This window comes from Hemitrygon akajei, chromosome 14 (assembly GCF_048418815.1).
Source record: "Hemitrygon akajei chromosome 14, sHemAka1.3, whole genome shotgun sequence".
Taxonomy (NCBI): Eukaryota; Metazoa; Chordata; class Chondrichthyes; order Myliobatiformes; family Dasyatidae; genus Hemitrygon; species Hemitrygon akajei.
Window position 1 is genome coordinate 82,463,532 of NC_133137.1, and position 21,017 is coordinate 82,484,548.

At 44.9% G+C, this 21,017-nt stretch overlaps 1 protein-coding gene and 1 long non-coding RNA gene across 3 annotated transcripts in view; one reads left to right on the forward strand and one right to left on the reverse strand.

Moving 5' to 3' along the window:
• Positions 1 to 13,865, reverse strand: part of LOC140738738 (uncharacterized) — a 64,933-nt gene extending 51,068 nt beyond the window's left edge. The window contains exon 1 of the long non-coding RNA XR_012101431.1: positions 13,544 to 13,865. This is a non-coding gene — a long non-coding RNA (uncharacterized lncRNA). The remainder of the gene's footprint in view (positions 1 to 13,543) is intronic.
• pcloa (piccolo presynaptic cytomatrix protein a) overlaps positions 13,116 to 21,017 on the forward strand; it is a 437,698-nt gene continuing 429,796 nt past the window's right edge. For both annotated transcript variants that reach the window (XM_073066476.1, XM_073066477.1), the window contains exons 1-2: positions 13,116 to 13,175; positions 14,007 to 14,484. In XM_073066476.1, coding sequence (XP_072922577.1) covers positions 14,152 to 14,484 — 333 coding nt within the window. In that variant the 5' untranslated portion in view covers positions 13,116 to 13,175; positions 14,007 to 14,151. The remainder of the gene's footprint in view (positions 13,176 to 14,006; positions 14,485 to 21,017) is intronic.

Sequence of the window (21,017 nt, forward strand, 5' to 3'; positions counted from 1 at the left end):
AGAGAACCTTCTTTAGGATTGGAAAGGAAGGTGAAAGACAGCAGAATAAAAAGGTGGTGGGAGGAGAAGGAGGCTAGCTGGAAGGTGATAGGTGAAGCCAGGTGGGTGGGAAAGATAAAGGGCTATAGAGGAAGGTAGGAGAGGAGAGTGCAACGGAGGAGAAAGGGGATGAAGTGGGACACCAGGGGATGTGAAAGGCAGGTGAAAAGAAGTAAGAGGCCAGACAGGGGATTAGATGAAGAGGGAGAAATGGAGGGAAAATATTTTTTTACCAGGAGGATAAATCGATATTCATGCCGTCAGTCTGGAGGTTACTCAGACTGCTGACAATCTTCCACGTTATCCAAATGTCCACCTTTTTTATGTTTGCAAAATTACGAATCAGCCCAACTTCACTTACATCCAAAACAAACAAGAGAGGTTCCAGCACTGATCCCTGCATAACACCACTGGTCATAGACCTCCAGTCAGAATAACTCCCATTTATATGACTCTTAGTCTTCTGTGGCTAAGCCAATTTTGTTTGATTCCAATCCACGAAGCTTCATAAACCCCATGCACCTTAATCTTGTGGATTAACGATTATGGACCTTGTCGAAAGCTTAACCAAAATTCATGTAAACTTCATCCCCTGCCCAACTCTCTTCATTCAAATTTGGCACCTCCTCAAAAAAAAACTCAGTCAAACTTGTAAGACATGACATTACCCACTCAAAGCCATGTTGACTATCTTCAATAAATCTACGGTTTTCCTGATGTAAACAGATATCTGCAATGACTGAAGTAAGGCTCACAGGAGGTTAATTTCCTGGTTTGCCTCATTAGCACTCTTAATGAGGAACAAGTTTGGCTACTCTCCAGTCCTCTGGGACCTCGCTTGACACTAAAGAGGACACACAGTTCTGACAATGCCATGCCAATTTCCTCTCTTATTTCTTTCAATAACCTGGGATAGTTTGGTTCCCAATCTCCTGCAACTCTAGTTAAAACTGGGGAGGTTTAAACTAGAGTTACAGGGGGATGGGAACCAGAGTGCCAGGACAGAGAGTGGAGAAGTTGTGAAGACAGATGTTGTTAAGACCTCAGACAAAGTCAGAAATAAAAAGATTGAGCATGGTGTGATTAGTGTCCTGAGTTGTGTATACATCAATGCAAAAAGTAATGTAGGAAAAACAAATGAGCTCAGGGCATGGATCAACAAATGGAATTATGAAATTGTGGCCATTAGTGAGTCTTGATTGCTGGAGGGGCAGGACTGGAAGCTCAATATTATGGCATTCCAATGTTTTACATGTGAGAGAGCAGGAGGCATTAAAGGGAGAAGGGTGGTGTTACTCATCAGGGGAAATATCACAGCAGTGCTCAGTCAGGACAGACTGGAGAACTTGCCTAGTGAAGCGGAGGGATTAGAAATTTATGTCCACGTTAGTGGAACAATATTACAGACCACTCAACAGTCCATGGGATTTTGAGGAACAAGTTTGTAGAGAAATTGCAAACTGTTGCAACAAACATAATATTGTTATAGGAGGTGATTTTAACTTTCTACATATTAACTAGGAATCTCATACTGTGAAAGGACTAGATGGGATAGAGTTTGTGAAATGTGTTCAGGAAAGTTTCCTTCATCACTACATAGAAGTCCCAGTGAGAGAGTGTGTGATACTTGATCTGCTATTAGGGAATGAGACAGGGCAGGTGGCAAAGCTTTGTGTAGGGGAACACTTTGCATCTAGTGATCAGAATGCCATTAGTTTCAAAGCAAATATAGCAAAAGATAGGTCTGATCCGTGGGTTGAAATGCTAAATTGGAGGGAGGCCAATTTTGATGGTATCAGAAAGGATTTGGCAAGTGTGGATTTGGACAGGCTGTTTTCTGACAAAGGTGTAAGAGGCCTTCAAAAGTGAAATTTTGAGAGTACAAAGCCTGTATGTGCCAGGCAGAATAAAAAGGTAAAGATATCAAGTTTAGGGAACCTTGGTGTTCAATAGATATTGAGGGCCTGGTTAAGAAAAAACAGGAGGTGCATAGCAGGTATAGGCAGGCAGGGAAAATTAGGTGCTTATGTGGTATAAGAAATGCAAGATAAAGAATTCAGGAGGGCTAAAAGAAGGGATGAGGTTGCCCTAGCAGACAAGGTGAAGGAGAATCCTCAGTGCTTCTACAGACATGTTAAGAGCGAAAGGACTGCAAGGGACAAAATTGTTCCTCTGAAAGATCAGAATGGTAATCTATGTGTGGAACCAAAAGAGATGGAGGAAATCTTAAATAGATTGTTGTAGCAGCATTTACTTGGGAGATGGACGCAGAGTCTATAGAAGTGAGGCAAAACAGCTCTGAGATCATGGACCCTGTACAGATGACAGAGGAAGAGGTGTTTGCTGTCGAGGCAAATTAGGGTGGATAAATCTCCAGGGCCTGATAAGGTGCTTCCTCAGACCTTGTGGGAGAAAAGTGCAGAAACTGAATGGGCCAAATCAGAGATATTTATAAAATTCTTACAAGTATGTGTGGTACCGGAGGATAGGAGCATAGCAAATGTTGTTCTGTTGTTTAAGAAAGGCTCTGAAGCTAAATCAGGAAATTATAGGCCAGTGAGTCTAACATCATCAGTTGTGAGAAAATTATTAGAAGGTATTCTAAGGGTCTAGATATATGAGTATTTGGATAGACATGGACTGATTAAGGATAGTCAGCATGGCCTCATGCTTGGGAGGATGTGTCTAACCAATTTATAGTGTGTTTTGAAGAGGTTACCAGGAACATTGATGAAGGCAAGGTGATGAATGTTGTCTACATGGACTTTAGTAAACACTAGACAAGGTCCTGTATGGGAGGTTGGTCAAGACGTTTCATTCACTTTGCATTCAAGATGAGGTTGTAAATTAGATTTGACATTGACTTTGTGGGAGAAGCCAGTGGTAGTAGAGAGTTGCCTCTCTGACTGGAGGCCTATGACTAGTGGAATGCCACAGGGATCAGTGCTGCGTCCATTTTTATGTGTCATCTACATCAACAATCTGAGTAATAATGTGGTTAACTGGATCAGCAAGTTTGCAGATGACACCAAGATTTGGGTGTAGGGCATAGTCAGGAAGACTATCAGAGCTTACAGTGGGATCTGGACCAACTGGAAAAATGGGCAGAAAAATGGCAGATGAAATTTAATGTAGACAAGTGCAAGGTGTTGCACTTTGGTAGCACCAACAGGATAGGTCCTACACTGTGAAAAGTAGGGCACTGAGGAGTGTGGTAGAAGAAAGGGATCTGGGAATAAAAGTTCATAATTCATTGAAAGTAGTGACACAGCTAGATAGGATCATAAAGAAAACTCTTGGTGCATTGGCCTTCATAAATCAAAAGTATTAAGTCGTAAAGATAGGATGTTATGTTGAAATTATATAAGATGTGGCGAGGACTAATTTGTTCAAAATTCAAAGGAAATTTATTATCAAAGTTCACATATGTCACCATATACAACCCTGAGATTCATTTTCCTGTGGGCTTACTCAACAAATCTATATAATAGTAACTACAACAGGATCAATGACATTCAGCTAGGACATTCAACCAGAGTGCAGAAGGCAATAAACTGTGCAAATGCAGTTTTAAATAAATAGCAATAAATATCGAGAACATGAGATGAAGACCTCTTGAAGGTGAGTCCATAGGTTGAGGGAACATTTCAATGATGGGGCAAGTGAAGTTGAGTGAAATTATCCCCTTTGGTGTAAGAGCCTTATGGTTGAGTGGGAGTAACGGCTGCTGAACCTGGGGGTGCGAATCCTGAGACTCTTGTACCTTCTTCCAGGTGGCACAGCAAGAAGGGAGCATGACTTGCATGGTGGGAACCCCTGATGATTGTTTCTGCTTACCTACAACAGTGTTTCATGTAGATCTGCTCAATGGCTTTGCCCATGATGGACTAGGCCGAGCTTACAATTTTTTGTAGGATTTTCCATCCAAGAACATTGGTATTTCAATACCAGGCTCTGATGCAGCCTGTCAATATACTCTCCATTACACATCTATAGAAGTTTGTCAAAGTTTTAGATGGTATACCAAATCTTTGCAAACCCCTAAGGAAGGGGAAGAACTGTTGTACTTTCTTTATAAATAACACTATTCTTTGCATTTCTGGTTAGATGCTAACTGCATTTCATTTGGCTTTGTATCTGTACTCGGCACAATGACAATAAGGTTGAATCTAATCTAATCTAACTGCACTAATGTACTGGGCCCAGGACTGATCCTCTGAAATAGTAACACCTAGGAATTTAAAGTTGCTAACTCTCTTCACCTCTGATCCTCCAATGAGGACTGGCTCATGGACCTTTGGTTTTCCTTGCCTGAAGTCTATAATCAGTTCCTTTTTTTTGGCTGGCATTGAGCGAGAGGTTGTTATGGCATCATGCAACGAGATTTTTAGTCTCCCTCCTATATCCTGATTAACATGGAACATAGAACAGTACAGCACAGGAACAGACAGTTCAGCCCACAGTGTTGTGCTGAACCAGCTAAAAATAAATCAAAAAACTAATCCCTCCTACCTCTACAACATCCATTTCTCTCCATCTTCCTCACATTCATGTGCCTATCTAAATGTCTCTCAAAATCCTCTAATGTATTTGCTGAAATCACCACACCAGGCAGCACATTCCAGGCATCCACCACTCTCTGGGTAAAAAACTTAACCCTCACATGCCTTTGAACCCACCTCCTCTCACCTTCAAAGCAGGTCCTCTGGTATTAGACATTTCTACCCTGAGGTAAATATACTCCATGTCTACTTCATCTACGCCTCTCATAATCTTGTAAACCTCTATCAAAACTCTCCTCAACCTCTGCCACTGCAAAGAAAACAAGGCAAGTTTGACCAGCCTCTCATGATAGCACATGCTCTCTAAACCAGGCAGCATCCTGCTGAACCTCTTCTGCACCTTCTCCAAAGCCGCAACATCCTTCCAGCAGTGGGGCAATGAGAACTGTATATGATACTCTAGATGTGGCCTAACCAGAGTTTTATGAACTTGCAATATAGCCTCTTGATACTTGAACTCAATGCCTTGACTAATGAAAACAAGCCTTCCATAAGCCTTCTTAAACACCTTATTGACCTGAGTAGCCTCTTTCATGGAGCTATGGACCCCAAGATCTCTCTACTCAGCAACAGCCTTAACAGCCTTTAACAGAGTAGTACTGTCTCCCTGCATTTGTCCTACCAAGGCGCAAACCCTCACATTTATCTGGGTTAAGCTCCATCTGCCATTTTCCTGTCCATATCTGTAACTGATCTATATCATGCCTTATTCTTTGCCAGTCTTCTACACTATCCACAACTCCACCAATCTTGGTATCATCTGCAAACTTACTAACCCACCCCATCTACATTTTTAGTCAGGTCATTTGCTTACATTAGAAACAGCAAATGCAGAATACCATGAACCACAGACTTCCAGCTTGAGCAAGTTCCTTCAAGTATTAAACTCTGTCTTCGATGTGCAAGCCAGTTCAGAATCCAAGCAACCAACTCGCTGTGGGCCCCATGCATCTTAATCTTCTGGATTAGCCTCCCCTGAGGGACTTTGTCCAAATCTTTACTAAAATCCATGTAGACAACATCCACTGGCCTACCTTCATCAGCCTCTCTTGTCACCATGTCAAAAAAATTCAATCAAGTTGTTAAAACATGTCCTGGTAGGCACAAAGCCATGCTGGCTCTCTCTAGTTAGGCCATGGGCTTCCAGTTGTTCATATATCCTATCCCTAAGAATTTTATCCAACAATTTCCCTACAACTAATGAGAGATTCACTGGTCTTCAGTTCCCAGAATTTTTCTTTGTTTCTTTTTAAATAGACGTACAACATTAGCCACTCACCAATCCTCTGGGACCTTGGCTATAGCTAGAGAGGACATAAAGATACTGGTCAAGGGCCCAGCAATTTTGTCTCTTGCCTCTTTCAATAACCTGGGGTAAAACCCCATCAGGACCTGGGGACATATCCACTTTAATACTCATTAGGAGGCCCAACTTTTCCTCTTCCTTGACTTCTAAATGACCTAACATATTTATACACTTCACGCTAATCATCTGGTCCTCCATGTGCTTTTGCTTGGTGAAATATTGAAGCAAAGTACTCATTAAGTATCTTACCCACATTTTCCGCATTAAAGCAAATGTTCTTCATTTTATTCTTGAGTGGTCCTATCTGCTCGCTAGTTATTCTCTTGTTCTTGATGTATGTGTAGAATGCCTTAGGATTCACCTTAATCCTACTTGTCAAGGACTTTTCATAGCCCCTCCTGGCTTTCCTATTTCTCTTCGTTATTTCTTTTCTGGCTTTTTTATAATTCCATGTGCTTCATTTGATCCTGACTTCTGAAGCTTTACATACGTTTCCTTTTGCTTCTTGATTAAATTCATCACCACTCTGGACACCCAAGGTTCTCTTATCTTTCCATTCCTGTCCTTCCTTCTAACAGGAACATAACTTTCCTATACTCCATGCAATTGTTCTTTAAACACCCTCCATGTGTCTGAAGTGTACTTGCCAGAAAAAAAAGTGTTCCCAATTAGCTCTTCTTATTTTCTGCCTAGTGCCCTCATAATTTACCCTACTCCAACTTAAAACTCTCCCGCAAGGACCATACCTGTCCTTATCTATAGCTCTCCTGAATGTTAAGGAGTTGTCACTGTTCCCTAATGGCTCACCCACTGAAATGTCACCTAGGCAGGCTCATTACCCAACGTCTAGCCAGACTCATTATCCAACACTCTTGTTGGACTGTCCAGATATTGATTTAATAAATCCTCCTGGATACACTTAAAAAATTCTGCCTCATTTAAACCCCTTGCACTAAGAAGGGCCCAGTTTATATTTGGGCAGTTGAAATCCCTCATAACAACCATACTATTTTTACACATTTCCTTAGTCTGTTTACATATCTGTTCCTCAATCTCCTGGTGGCTCTTGGGGGGTCTATAGTACCATCTCATCAGTGTGATTGCACCCTTCCTATTCTTGAGTTCTACCCAAATGGACTCAGTGTCTGAACCCTCCATTGTGTCATCCCTGAGTGTAGCTATGATATTAGTAGTGCAACTCCCCTCCACTTTTACTTCCTTCTCTATCTTTTCAAAAACTTTGAAAACTTGGTACAGTAATCTCCCATTCCTGCCCCTCTCTCAACCAACTTTCAGTAATGACCACAGCATCATAGTTCCATATATTGATCCATGCTCTAAGTTCATACACACACTTCAATCTATCTGACCCATCATACTTGTTATTTCAATTTTGCCTTTCAATAATTTCCTTGGCATCTACCTTCCTGTTTGAACTTTCACTCAGTGACCTGGTTCCTAACTCCTGGAAAATTAGATTAAACCCTCCCAAGTAGCATTAGCAAACCTCCCAGCTAGGATATTGGTTCCCCTTGTACAGGTCACTCCTTCCCCAGAAAAGATTCCAATGATCCAAGAAACCTTGCCCACTGCACCGTCTCCTCATCCACTCATTCATTTGTGCTATCTACCCATTCCTACCTGCATTGGCCCATGGTACCAGGAGTAATCTGGAGATTACTACCTTGTAGGTCCTTCTCTTCAGCCTCTTTCCTAACTCTATATACCGACTGCATAGGACCCCTTTCTGTCCATATCGTTGGTGCTAGTATCCACAATGTTCTGGCTGTTCTCCCTCCACCTTGAGAATACCCTGCAGCAGGGTACATCTGGCTGTTCTCCCTCCACCTTGAGAATACCCTGCAGCAGCTCCGATACATCATGGACCCTAGCACCCGAGAGGCAACACACCATCCTGGTGTCTCTTTTGCGGCTATGGGATCTCCTGTCTGCCCCCATAACTACTGAATCCCCCATCACTACCACCCTCCCTTCCCTGCTGATCCTCAGAGCCAGCCACAGTGTCACTAGCCTGGCTGCTACTGCATGATCCAAAAGGTCATTACCCCCAGCAACATCCGAACAGGTTGCTGAGGTCAATGGCTATAGGGGAATTCTGCACCAACTGCTTAAACCCCCTTACTTCTCCTGGTGGTCACCAATCTACTGCCCAAAGCATGTTCTCTGGGTGTGACCAGCTTTTCCAAAACCTCATCTATAATGACTTCAGCCTCCTGGATTACCTTAACTACATCTAACTCCAGCTCCAACTTCTTGGCCCATTCAGTCAGGAGCCACCTTTGATTTGGCCCATCACACTGGTGTCATCAGCAGACTTAAATAAGGCATTGGAGCTGTGTTTAGCCACACAGTCATAAGTGTAAAGGGAATAGAGCAGTGGGCTGAGCACATAGCCTTGTACTGCACCTGTGCTGATGGAGATTGTGGAGGAGATGTTGCTGCCAATTCAAACTGACTGGGTCTGCAAGTGAGCAAACCCAGGATCTAATTGTACAAGGAAGTATGGAGAGAAAGGCTTTGGAGCCTACTGATTAGTTTTGAGGGGATGAGGGTATTGAATGCTGAGCTGTGGTCGATAAAGAGCATCCTGATGTATGCATCTTTGCTGTCCAGATGTTCCAGAGTTGAGTGAAGAGCCAATGAAATGGCAACAGCTGTGGACCTGTTGCTCCAGTAAGCAAATTAGAGCGGATTCACGTCGCATCTCAGGCAGGAGCCGATATGTTTCATCACCAGCCTCTCAAAACAGTTCATCACCAACCTCTCAAAACAGTTCATCACTGTTGAAGTAAGTGCAACTGAAAGATAGTCATTGATGCAGGTTACCACACTCTCCTGCAGTATTACGAGCAGTTTTGGACCCCTTATCTAAGAAAGGATGCGCTGACATTGGAGGAGATTCAAAGGTGGTTCACAAAAATGATACCAGGATTAAAAGACTTATCATATGAGGAGCATTGGATGGTTCTGGGCCTGTACTCGTTGGAGTTTAGAAGAATGATGGGGTTGTCATTGGAACCTATTGAATATTGAAAATCCTAGATGGAGTGAATGTGGAGAGGTGTTTCCTATAGTGTATGAGTCTAGGATCAGAGGCCACAGCCTTAGAATAGGGATGTCCAAAGATGAGAAGGAATTAATTTAGCTAGCGGATGGTGAATCTGTGGAACACTTTGCCACAGACAGCTGAAGAGGCCGAGTATATTAAAAGCGGAGATAATAGGTTCTTAACTGTTTAGTATATCAAAGGTAATGGGGAGAAGGCAGGAGAATGGGTCAGAGAGGGACAATAAATCAGCCATGATGGAATGTCAGAGCAGACTGAACAAGCCGAATGTCTACTTCTTCTCCTACACCTTATGGTCCAGCTTTTTGTGTTTCCTGTTCTGGATTTCCAACATCTGCAGAACCTTGTGTTTAAAGACTGTGATATCTTGGATTAATAGCTGAGTCACGTGTAATTAGTTATTGGGTCAATGTAGTTAAATAGTTGCACTTTTGGAATTGAGATGCAAGATAAAAGTGCACAGTAAATGATAGCATCCTTGGGAACATTGGTGTACAGAAGGATCTCGGGATGTGAGTCATAGTTCCCTAAAATTGGCAATAGAAGTAGATAGGGAGCTAAGGAAGGTATACAGGGTGCCTGTCTTCTCCAGCTGGGGAAATTACTACAAAAGCTGGGAAGCTGCAGCCATATCAGACTTGGGTCAGGCCACTGTTGGAGTACTGTGTGCAGTTCTGGTAACTGTGTTACTTGATGGGTGTGGAGGCTTTGGAGAGGGTGCTGAAGAGGTTCACCAGGATATTGCCTGGATTAGAGAGCAGTAGCTAAAAGGAGAGATTGAATGGTCTTGAACTCTCTGTTCACCTCTGGTGTGGTTCATCAGAGGCTAAAGGAAGAACTGTTAGATGTTTGTAACATTATGAGAGGCATAAATAGAATGGATAGCCAGAGACTATTCCCCAGGGTGAAGGATACACACGTCCTCCAGCACATTGTGGACATCCCTCTCGACTTCCAACATCTGCAGTACCTCTTGTGTCGATGAAATACCAGAGGGCATAGGCTTAAGGTGAGAGAGAGAATGTTTAAAGGAGAAATAGAAAGCACTTTTTGTATACAGGGAATGGTAGGTTTGGAATACACTGTAAAGAAGGCGGAGGAATTAGATTTATAGGGGTTTTTAGATAGACCCACAAATAGGTAGGGAATGCAGTGCTGTGGACCATGGGCAGGGAGGTTGGATCAGGTAAAGTTTTCACCATGGACCCTGATCCATAGACTTTGTTCCTGTGAAGTATGGTTCTGTGTTCTATGTTGAATGCACCTCTCAGAGGTTGGTATGGGAAAGCTTGGTTTTGGTTGAAACTGGCACTGCCACCAGTACACTGAGAAAAAGAGCTCCTCCACTGGCATGGGCTTCACCTAAATCAGGCTGTGACCAGAATCCTAGAAAGTTGCATAAGCAGGTCTGCAGGGATGGTCTCAAACTAAAGAAAAAGTTGGAGAATGGTTCTGATGGGGGGGGGGGGAGGAGATTAGAAAGAAGCAAAGACAATAGTACAAAGTGGCAAAATGGATAATCGCAGCCATAGTCTTTCCAGAAGAGTTTACCATTTAAAAGACATTTGGACAAGTACATGGATAGGAAGGGTTTAGAAGGGTATCAGCCAAATGTGGGGAAATGGGTCTAGCTTAGATTGGCATGGAACAGTTGGGCAGAAGGATCTATTGCCATGCTGTATTAGTCAATGATTCCACGATTAAGAGATTGAACATTCACCTGCAGCTCCAGTAAGAAACAGAGCAATAAGACCTGAGATTCCTTATGTGAATGCTCTCTGCAGTTTTACTTGTAAGAAGTTAAATAAATTACTGGTGAAATAAATAGGTACAATCTCATCAGCATTACAGAGACATGGAACAAAGAGACAAGGTATTAAATATCCCAGGATACAAACAGAAGAGAGAGGGGAAATTAAGAAGAATTAGGTTTAGCCAAGAATAGGATAATACAATGGAGAGGATGCCTCAGAAGATCAGTATGTAGAATTAGCAACACATGCAAATGCTGCAGGCACTCAGCAGGTCAGGAAACCAGTAAACAGCCGATGTTTAAAGAAGAAACCATTCATCAGGACTGGCCAGGTCTTGGCCTGAAACATTGATTGTTTACTCTTTTCCATTGATACTGCTTGGTCTGCTGAGTTCCTCCAGCAATTTGTGTGTGTTACTTTGGATTTCCAGCATCTCCAGATTTCCTAGAGCAAGTAGAATTTGTTTGGGAACTGAGAAAATGCAAAAGGTGCAAGGTATTGATGAAATGTGTACATTGATGCCCAAACAATTTACTATCGAGCACAGGAAAAGTAATAACATTAGAAATGTCATGGGCAACACTAACACAATAATCATGGAGACTTTCTATGAATAGAAAGTAACAATCTTAAGGTGATAATATCATCAAAAATTCATATAATGATTGAAAGTAGTTCATTCTGAAATCTGAACAAAGTGAACCGTGAGGCCATGAGACCTGCATTAGATAGGGCACATTGGGAAACTGCATTGTTGGGTGACACCTATAGCCAGTCCATTTTGTTACTGCACTGACTCTGTTCAGGAGAGCAGGTTTTCACCGCTATCATGAGGTTGTGCCTGCTGCATCCAGCACACTCGACTGATTTTTGACCTGTGTGGGTTGAATCAGCTGAAAACTAACCTGTGTCCTGGAGAGAACAGTTGATCTAATCTATGGCTTGTAAGTAGCTCTATCTACTGCATGCTGGTTTTGCTGGTTGGCATACACGCGGCCTTGTGCTGTAACTTCCCCGTTAACATCTACTTTCTGATGCCTCTCCCAGCGTGCACCAGCAGACAGACAAGTGGACCCCATGGGCTGATGTTACCGGTGGAGTAAGGTATTAGCTAAGCCATAGGGTTGCATACGTTCCTAGAGTCAGGCTTCCCTGCACCATTATCTGCCCTCTTATTCCAGCACAGAGCGCCCTTGCTGGCTGATGTGTGTTGGGAATTAGTGCCGATTACCGGGACAAGGAGTTCGGACTTTTACTGTCGCATCAGAACCTGGTTTTTTTTTTGACTGACAGGCGGTATCCGGGGCACCCACAGAATTGGCAAGGAGGAGCAATGCTTCACTGCGAGAGTGGAAGAGCTGTGTCCTCCATGGTGTGTTGCCAGTGAGCCAGGGAACACTACAAGAATCTTATTGATCCCTTGGGCTGGGGTTGCTGAGGTCCCGGCAAACAATTGGCAATCTGTGTTCACGTTATTTTAACAGCAAAAAGCCTGGTTTCTATCCGTGCTCAATGTAACTTAAGGCATAGGCCATTAGACACTGAGTCGTGACTATCTTATGACTGTGTAAATAGACTCTGGGCGTTGGTGTTGTGATGCACGAAGCATTTTATCGCACAGACGGCAGCCCTTGGCTGTCAGTTGCACAGTGACACCTTCCTTCAAACCCTTGCAGTAGAAGGTAATCCCAATGCTGCTCTCGCCTCCTCCCCGGACAGCGGGTTGCTTGTTCTCATCTGTTTCTCAGCCATTGTCCGAGTCTAATGAGGATAGGTTGGGTGAGCTAGGGTTTTTCTCTTTGGAGCGGAGGATGAGATGTGACTTGATCGGAGTGTACAAGATGAAAAGAGACATTGATCAAGTGGGCAGCCAGAGACATATTTGCACAGAGAAAATGGCTAATACAAGAGGCATAACTTAAAAGTGATTGGAGGAAAAGTATAGGGCGGTTGTTAGCGGTAAGTTTTTTTTAACAAAAATTGGAAGGTGCACGTTACGCGCTGCAATGGCTGTCGTTAGAGGCAGATTCAGTAGGAGCATTTAAGATACTCTTAGATAGGCACATAGATGATGGGAAAATGGAGGGTTATGTAGGAGGGAAAGGTTAGATTTATCTTCGAGTAGGTTAAAAGGTTGGCACAGCATCGTGGGCCGAACGGCCTGTACAGCGCTGTTCAATGAAGCGCCGTCAGTTTTATTCCGTGTGTCAGAGACGCCGGTTGACCACAGGGTGGGGGAGGAAGGGGGCGGGCTACGGGGCTCCTCCCTCCGCTGACAGAGGTGGGGAGCACCGTGTAGGGGGAGGGGGATCACAGAGGATGAAACTGTTTATGAACGTGGTCTCAGCGGATAGGTCAGAGTCTACAATGTGGAGACTTAGATCGGGGAGCAGAGCAGATGCCCGTTGGTGAGCCGGGATCTGGAGGTAGGAGGAAGAAGAGGGGGAATGGAGGGGGTGGGTGAAATGGGTGACGAGGAAGAGGCTCCGGGTTTTAACGTGGAGACCGGATACTGGTCCCAGCGGCGGGCACGAGCCTGGGTGTGGACTGTCAGGTCGAATCAGCTGGAAAGGGTGGAGGCGGGAGCGCGGAGTCCGCAAGGATGCAGGGAAAGGCGGCGGCGGGAAAGGGGCGGGGGTGCGCACCGCGAGTTTAGCCGAAGGTTAGCAGGATGCTGCAGATTTTTGGCAGCAGCTGGGGGCATGCGCGTTGCGGCGTGTGGGTCCGGGGGTGAGGGAGCGGACCAGCCATGGGCAACGAGATCAGCGCCGATGACACCCCGGTACCTCCGCACCTTTTGCCCCCGGTTCAGGAACCCGATCTCCGGCGGCTGAGCGACGAAGACCGCAGGGATATCTGCGCTGTCATGTCGGCAGGCAGGCACGTCCCCGGGAGCCGTGCGCGCTCCGGGTGTAAATGCACTGTTCCCCAGACCGCTCGGCCCGTAGCCCCGCGGCGCGCCCCTGCTCACAGACCAGCTGCGGGTCCTGCAGCAGTAAGGGACGCCGGCGGCGTTCCTGGGTCACCGCGGGAGCGCGCAGCCCGTCTCCGAGTCTAGACCAGGTTTCCAGGAGCGCGCAGTCTACCGTCCCTGTTCCGCACCGCAAAGCCTTGCGACAGCCTTGTCGGCCGGGCTATCTCTTTAAGGGTCGTGAGCGCGCAGCGCGCAGAGGCGGGATGCAAACGCGCGGCGCGGGAGCGAGCGCGGTGCGTGGGCTCGGCTGCTGCCTGTAAACAGCGCTGTCTTTGCGTTGCAGGATCCCTCAGACGAGTGGAGGGGGCCGAGCGGAGCCAGAGCCGGGAGCGGGAGCGGGAGCGGGAGCCCCCGCCCAGGAGTTGCCAGAGTCCCCAGCCCAGGCAGAGAGTTCGGCAGCCCCGGGCTCGCCTCCTCCCCCCGCCAGCATGATGCCCAGCTTCCTGTCGGACGGCCGCCCGCTCAGCGCCGTGTCCTCGGTCGTCAACAAGTTCGGCCTCTTCGACTCCAAAGCCGAACCCGAGGAGGCGGCCCGGCGTCCGGTGTCCGCGCCCAAAGCCCAGCCCGGTCCCCGAGACCCCGGCACGGCCGAACCGCCGGTTTCAGCACCGCGGACAGCACCCAGCACCTTGTGCCCCGTGTGTGCGAGCACCGAGCTGAGGCTGCACGACCCCGGCGCAGCCAACTACGGCCGCTGCACCCAGTGCCAGCTCCTGGTGTGCAGTCAGTGCGGCTTCAACCCCAACCCGCACATCAGCCAGGTAAGCAGGCACAGCGGTCGGGATCCGCAGCCCGGTGAGAGGGGTTGGATGGGGTGGCGTCGCGGGCGGAGCTTGGGTCGTGGACATTGGGCAGCCATGGTATTGGGAGGGGCGGGGTTCGAAATACTGTATTTGTGTTTGGGGACGGGACGAGTGGTATTAGGGGCTTTACGGGGTGATATGTTCGGAGTGGAGATCCCTTCGGCGATCAGGCGAAGCTGTTGGCTACCGGGCCTGGCTGAGGGACCGACCATAGTAGACATTTGTTGACCCGGGTCCCCGACATCGTGGGGAAGGGACGGGGAACTCAGGCGAAGTCCCCCGCCCTAACCGGCGGTGACAGCTGTTTATTTGGTGAGGAACGGGGCTGTAAATAGACAATCGCCTTCGGATCTTCGGTGTCCGGAACTTCCATTGATTTTCAAAGTCACTGGGTTAGATTTCTTGTCGCCGTGTGATCATCAACGGGCGGTGTTGAGCCGGGAGTTGCTTCAGTCCCTCTCTGTAGGGGTTTAGCGCTGTTTCACACAGTGACCCGACACATCGATATGAAATTTGGCATTGTTTTAGTTCCTTGATGCTTCTCTGGCTAATGTGCAGTGGTCGTCGTTTTCAAACCGGGGCTGAATGGGCTGGAGGCGGTGTACACTGAGGCCGGGGTGCTGAGGGGATAGAATCCTGATGACAAACTCCGGCCCTGAGCGTGGGGGTATTAAACACCCCTCCTTTGAACACATCCTCCGCTGACCACACCCATAGAAACTAAATCAGTAAATGCCGGAAATGCTCAGCAGGTTGGACAGCGTCAGGGGGGGAGGGGGGGGCGGCGTGGAGAGAAATATTCTTTCCCATCACTGACCTGAGTTATTCTGGACAAAGATTGACTGAAAGATTTAACCTCCACGGATACTACCTGATTTGATGAGTTTATCTCGCATTTTGCCTTCTATTTTTATAAATGAACTTTGACCATGGTTGCCGGTAAATTATTGGATCAGGTCGAACTCAGTAATCTCCACCACACTGTATTTGGAAGCAGGGATTATCAGCATCAGATTTATTACCACTGACTTAGGCGCCATGATATATAAAGTTCTGTGGCAGCTGTGCAGTGTAAAGGCAAAAGATTACTATAAATCACTAAAAGAAATAGTTCAATGGAGAGGAATAGCCATTTTGAAATCTGATGGCAGAGGGGTAAAAGCTGTTCCTGAAGTGTTGAGTGTGCATCTTCAGCTGTCAGCATCTTTAGTAATGAGAAGAGAGCATATCCTGGATGGTGAGAGTCTTTCATGATGGATGTTGTTATATTCTTGATGTGGATGCCCCTCATGGTGGGGAGGGTTGTGCCCATGGTGGAGTTGGTTGACTCTACAACCCTCTGCAGCCTCTGGTGATCCTGTGCACTGGAGTCTCCACACCACACTGTGATGCAACACACACAAAATACTGGAGGAACTCAGCAGGCCAGGCAGCAATGTTGGAAAACAGTACGGTCAACGTTTCGGGTCTCGGCCCAGTACATCGACTGTACTCTTTTTCTAGCATTTTGTGTGTGTTGCTCGGATTTCCAGCGTCTGCAGATTTTCTCTTGTTTGTGATCGGGCTGTGAAGCAACCCATCAGAATGCCCCCTGACATGTGTCTGACAGAAAACTGTAAAACTTGTATGCTGATCAGATGAAATCCTTATTGTTTTAATGGTCTGTACCATTAATCATTATCTGGCTAGGGTCATGAAGAGGCCTTCACCTGACTAGATGACACATTGCTAATTTGTTCAGATGTGAGGGTTCAGTAATGTCACTCATATAAACACAGACTACTCGTCAGGCCATGCAGCATCCAAAGAGAGGAAGATTTTTTTAGGTTGATTATCTTTAATCACAGCTGAAAGAAAGTATAATCAAATGTGTTTTAAGTAGTAAAGAGGAGGATGAGATGAAGTGGGATTGGCTGATTCCAGTGGTCCTGGTAGTTTTGAGGGATTGGTGAAGGTTTGCCTATCGGCCAGGGTGGTAGAATTGGAGGGAGACAGATGAGAACGAAGAAGGTTATCAAAGCTTGCAGTAGGAACTGGACCAGCTAGAAAACTGGCTGATAAATTCCAGATGGACCTTAATGCAGACATGGGTGAGATGTTGCGTTTTGGGAGGACAAACCAGGTCTTGGATGGTAAGTGATAGGGCAGGTAGATCAAAGAGATCTGGGACTACAAATCCATAATTTCTTGAAAGTGGTGTCACAGGTAGACAGTGTCATAAAGAGATCTTTAGGCACTGGCCTTCATAAATCAAAGTATAGAACAGGAGTTGGGATGATATGTTGAAGTTCTATGAGACATTGGTAAGGCCAAATTTTGAGTATTGTGTGTAGTTCTGGTTACTTACCTACAAGAAAGATGTTGATAAAATTCAAAGAATGCAGATAAAATTTATTAGGACATTGTGAGCATTTGAGGCCCTGAGTTATGAAAAGTTGAATAGGTTAGGACTTTATTCCCTTGAGAGTAGGAGAATGTGGGTAGATTTGATAGAGGTATACAAAATTCTGATGGGTATAGACAGGGTAAAGGCAAGAAGGCTTTTCTACTGAGGTTGAGTGAGACTAGAAACAGATGTCATGGTTTAAGGGTGAAAGGCTTAAGGGGAACATGAGGGGGAACTTGTTCATTCAGAGTGTGGTGAGAGCGTGGAATGAGCTGGCAGCGCAAGTGGTGTATATGGGTTTGACTTCAACACTTAAGAGAAATTTAGATAGTTACATGGATGGAAGGGTAAGAAGAGCCATAGTCCGGGTGTAGATCAGTGGGTCTAGGCAGAATAATAGATCAGCATAGTCTAGATGGGCCAAAGGGCTTTTTTCTGTGCTGTAGTGGCCTATCTCTTTATGAGAAAGAAACACAAATTGGGAACAGTGAGCTACTATGCACTGCGGCTGCTACAAACCTGAAATTAAACAGAATACTGGAAATACTGTTAAACAAAACTGAGTTAACATCACATGTTGTTCCTCTTTCATCAGAACTGAGTTATTATCTGAATTGATCCATCCTAAAGCTAGTAATGTCTCAGATCAGTTGACGTTGTCAAAGAAGGGAAGAGTGAGATGGGAAATTAAAGAGACAACTCTCTGAGAGCTCAAGTTTGTGTCAGATCGGAAGCCTTGTCAAAGGAAAGAGGGAGTGAGGTGGGCAATTAAAGTGACAGATCACTGGGAGCTCGAGCTGCCCTTGTGTTCTCGCTTCCCCCATTGTGGAGGAGATCATATCGTGAACAATGAATGTAGGAGCACTGCCTTGTAATAAATATAAATGAATTGCTACTTCATCTAGTGGGAGTGTTTGGGTACCTGGATGGTGGGAAGACACAAGGTAAAAGAACAAAGTTTTCTTGTTAGTATCATGGCATGGTGTAGGATCAGTTGGGGAGGGGGTCAGTGGAGATGGAAAATTGAAGCAGAAAAGGTCCCTTCGGGAAGATCAGGTGGGAGAGGAAGCTGTGTCTATTGTTAGCATGCCATCGAAGGTGTGGGAACCATGAAGAACCCTTTGATGAAGGTGAGGATTGGTCAAGCAGAAAGTGAGGACAAGGTCTGTGTTCTGAATGGCAGATGAGAGTGGGAAGTAGAAGTAAGGGAAACAGAACACGTAAATGCAATTACAAAGAAGGCACGGCAGCGAAGATTTGGCGTGACATCTAAAACTTCGACAAACTTTTATAGATGCGTGGTAGAGAGTATATTGACTGGTTGCATCACATCCTGGTATCATATGCCCTTGAACAGAAAATACTACAAAAGTAGTAGTTACAGCCTAGTCCATCACGGCAAAAGCCTCCCCACCACTGAGCAGGTTTACACAGAGTGTTTTCACAGGAAAGCAGCATACATCATTAGGGATTCCCAACATCCAGGTCATGTTCTCTTCTCACTGCTGCAAGCAGGAATAAGGTACAGGAACCTCAGAACTCACACCGACAGGTTCAGGAAGTTATTACCCCTCAACCATCAGGCTCTTGAACCAGAGAGGATAACTTCACTCAACTTCACTTGCCCCATAACTGAATTTTGTTCCCACACCCGTGGACTCACTTTCACAAACTCTTTATCTCACCTTCTCAATTCTGATTATTTACTTATTTATTTATTATTATTATTACTTTTCTTTATTTTTGTGCTTACACAGTTTGGTGTCTTTTGCACACTGGTTGTCTGCCTTGTTGGTGTTGTCTTTCATTGATTCTACTTTAGTAATTGGATTTGTTGAATATGCCCACAAGAAAATGAATCTCAGGATTGTATAAGGTGACATATATGTACTTCGATAATAAATTTACTTCGAATTTAGAACTTTGAACAGAATCAGCTGAGAGGCCTATCAATTATGGGTGAAGGAAAGCCAGATGTAAGGAAGAAGGAAGACATTTCAGAATCATTATGTGGAAGGTATTGCCATGAAGATATGTCTGAGCCAGAAATGATGAACTAATGGAGCCCTTAGAGGAAGCAAAGCAGAATGTGGTGTAGTTGAGATAGTGTGGGTGTCCCTGGGCTCATGGTGTTACAGTTTAATGGCATATTGATATATAGTGGTAACCAGCGCTCAAGAATACAAGCTTACAGCTGGCCCTGTAGGTAGAAATAATTAAAAATAAAATCATTTTAAGTTGATGTTTGCTAGGAGCAAAATTGATTGACTGAACGTAAGAGATTCTGCAGATGCTGGAAATCTAGAGTAAAACACATAAAATGCTGGATGAATTCAGCAGGTCAGGCAGGATCCATGGAGAGGAACAAGTAGCCAACATTTCAGGCCAAGACACTTCAACGGGGCTGAAAAGGAAGGGATCAGAAGCCAGAATAAGGAGGTGGAGGGAAGGAAAAGAGTTTTAGCTGGTAGGTGATAGGTGAAACCAGGTGAAAGAAGGTGAATAGGTGGGGGAGAGGGGATAAAGTAAGAAGCTGGGAGATGATAGGTGGAAAAGGTAAAGGAGTGAAGGAGAAGGAATCTGATAGGAGAGGATAATAGACTATGGGAGAAAGGGAAGAAGGAAGGGAACCAGAGGGAGGTGATGGACAGGAGAGGAGAAGAGAAAGGGTGAGAAGAGAGCCAGAATGAGGAATGGAAAAGAGAGAAGGGGGATTGATTAACTAGAGAATCTCCTATGTGTAAGAAAACCAACCACACCTCGTATGTAGAAGGAAAACTGATACACAAGCAATGATGAAAAGTTTCATTCAGTGTAATATAACGCGGTCATTTTTACATTGTAATTGGAACTATTTGGGAATAGTGTTAGTCTCCAGAAAGAACCATAGAAAAATATTGATCGCCCGTTACAATATAGATCATTGGAGAAAATGTTCCATCAAAATCCACTACAATGTTTGGTAGTTCTGCATATATCTAGGAATTCCAGAGTGGATGCCGTCCCCTCAGAATTTTAAAACAACACATCCGCTTTACTCTTCCATCTTTTTTTTAATTCTTGTCTTTTGTTTTCTCTTTATTTAATTTTCAGTGAAATCAAACATTCCGATAGTTCTTGGTACGATCCAAAATTTGTTGTTTGCAGCAGCTGTAGAAATAGCGAGGTAGTGCTTATGGGTCCATGGACTGATGAGAAATCTGGTGGCAGAGGGGTAGAAACTGATTTTGATGTTTCAGTTTGATCAGTTGGGGTGCACTATTACTTACCCTATCTGGTTAGCTCAACATAGCCCCACTGACTGGGCTTTCTAATTTGATGGAAAAGTGAGTGGGAAAATGTAATGAAAATCAGTTATTATTCTGTTATCATTCAGACCGATTTCAATCCAGTTGACACGCTCTCCATCCACATTCTGTCCTGCCCTTTGATCTTTGCAACTAGGTACCTAATTTTTTTTGTGCACTATTCATCATATTGCAAAGAGTAGACTGAACTAAAACATTGTACTAGTTTCAGCAGAGGTTGTTAAAAAAATTTGCACGATAGCCTCTAGTGTCACCTTAAAGCAAGTTTAATTTGACAAAAAGATAATCTAATTTCATTAGTTTGTTATTTGTTTGTGTTCTTCTTTTCCAAGTTGTGCACATCAAAATCAGGTTTGTTATCAATGGCCTTAAATGCCATTTGTTGTTTTGTGGCAGTAGTATTGCGGTAGGTGGCAGTTCAGCTAGCAGAAGGAAGTGGTCTTAAGCCACCCACTCATGGGGAAAGCTTTGGGAGTGAACCCTGTGGAAAACTTCAGAGCTGGAGTCCCTAAGGCATTAAGTTCAACACTGATTGGAAACTCCTGCAATGCTGTTGGTGCCAAACTGTATCAGTCTCTGCCATTCCTTTGGATTCATCAGCTACATAGAGATGTTCCCTGCTGGATGGGCAACAGCTTGCTCTACATATGGTACTGTCCAGGCTTGCATATTACCGTAGACAGGTAGGACACATTATCCACGATCAACCCTGACCAATAGTGCAAAGAAATAAAATTGCGATAAATTACAAAATAGTTAAATATAAAAAAGAAATAAAGGTAGTGTTTGTTTGTGGA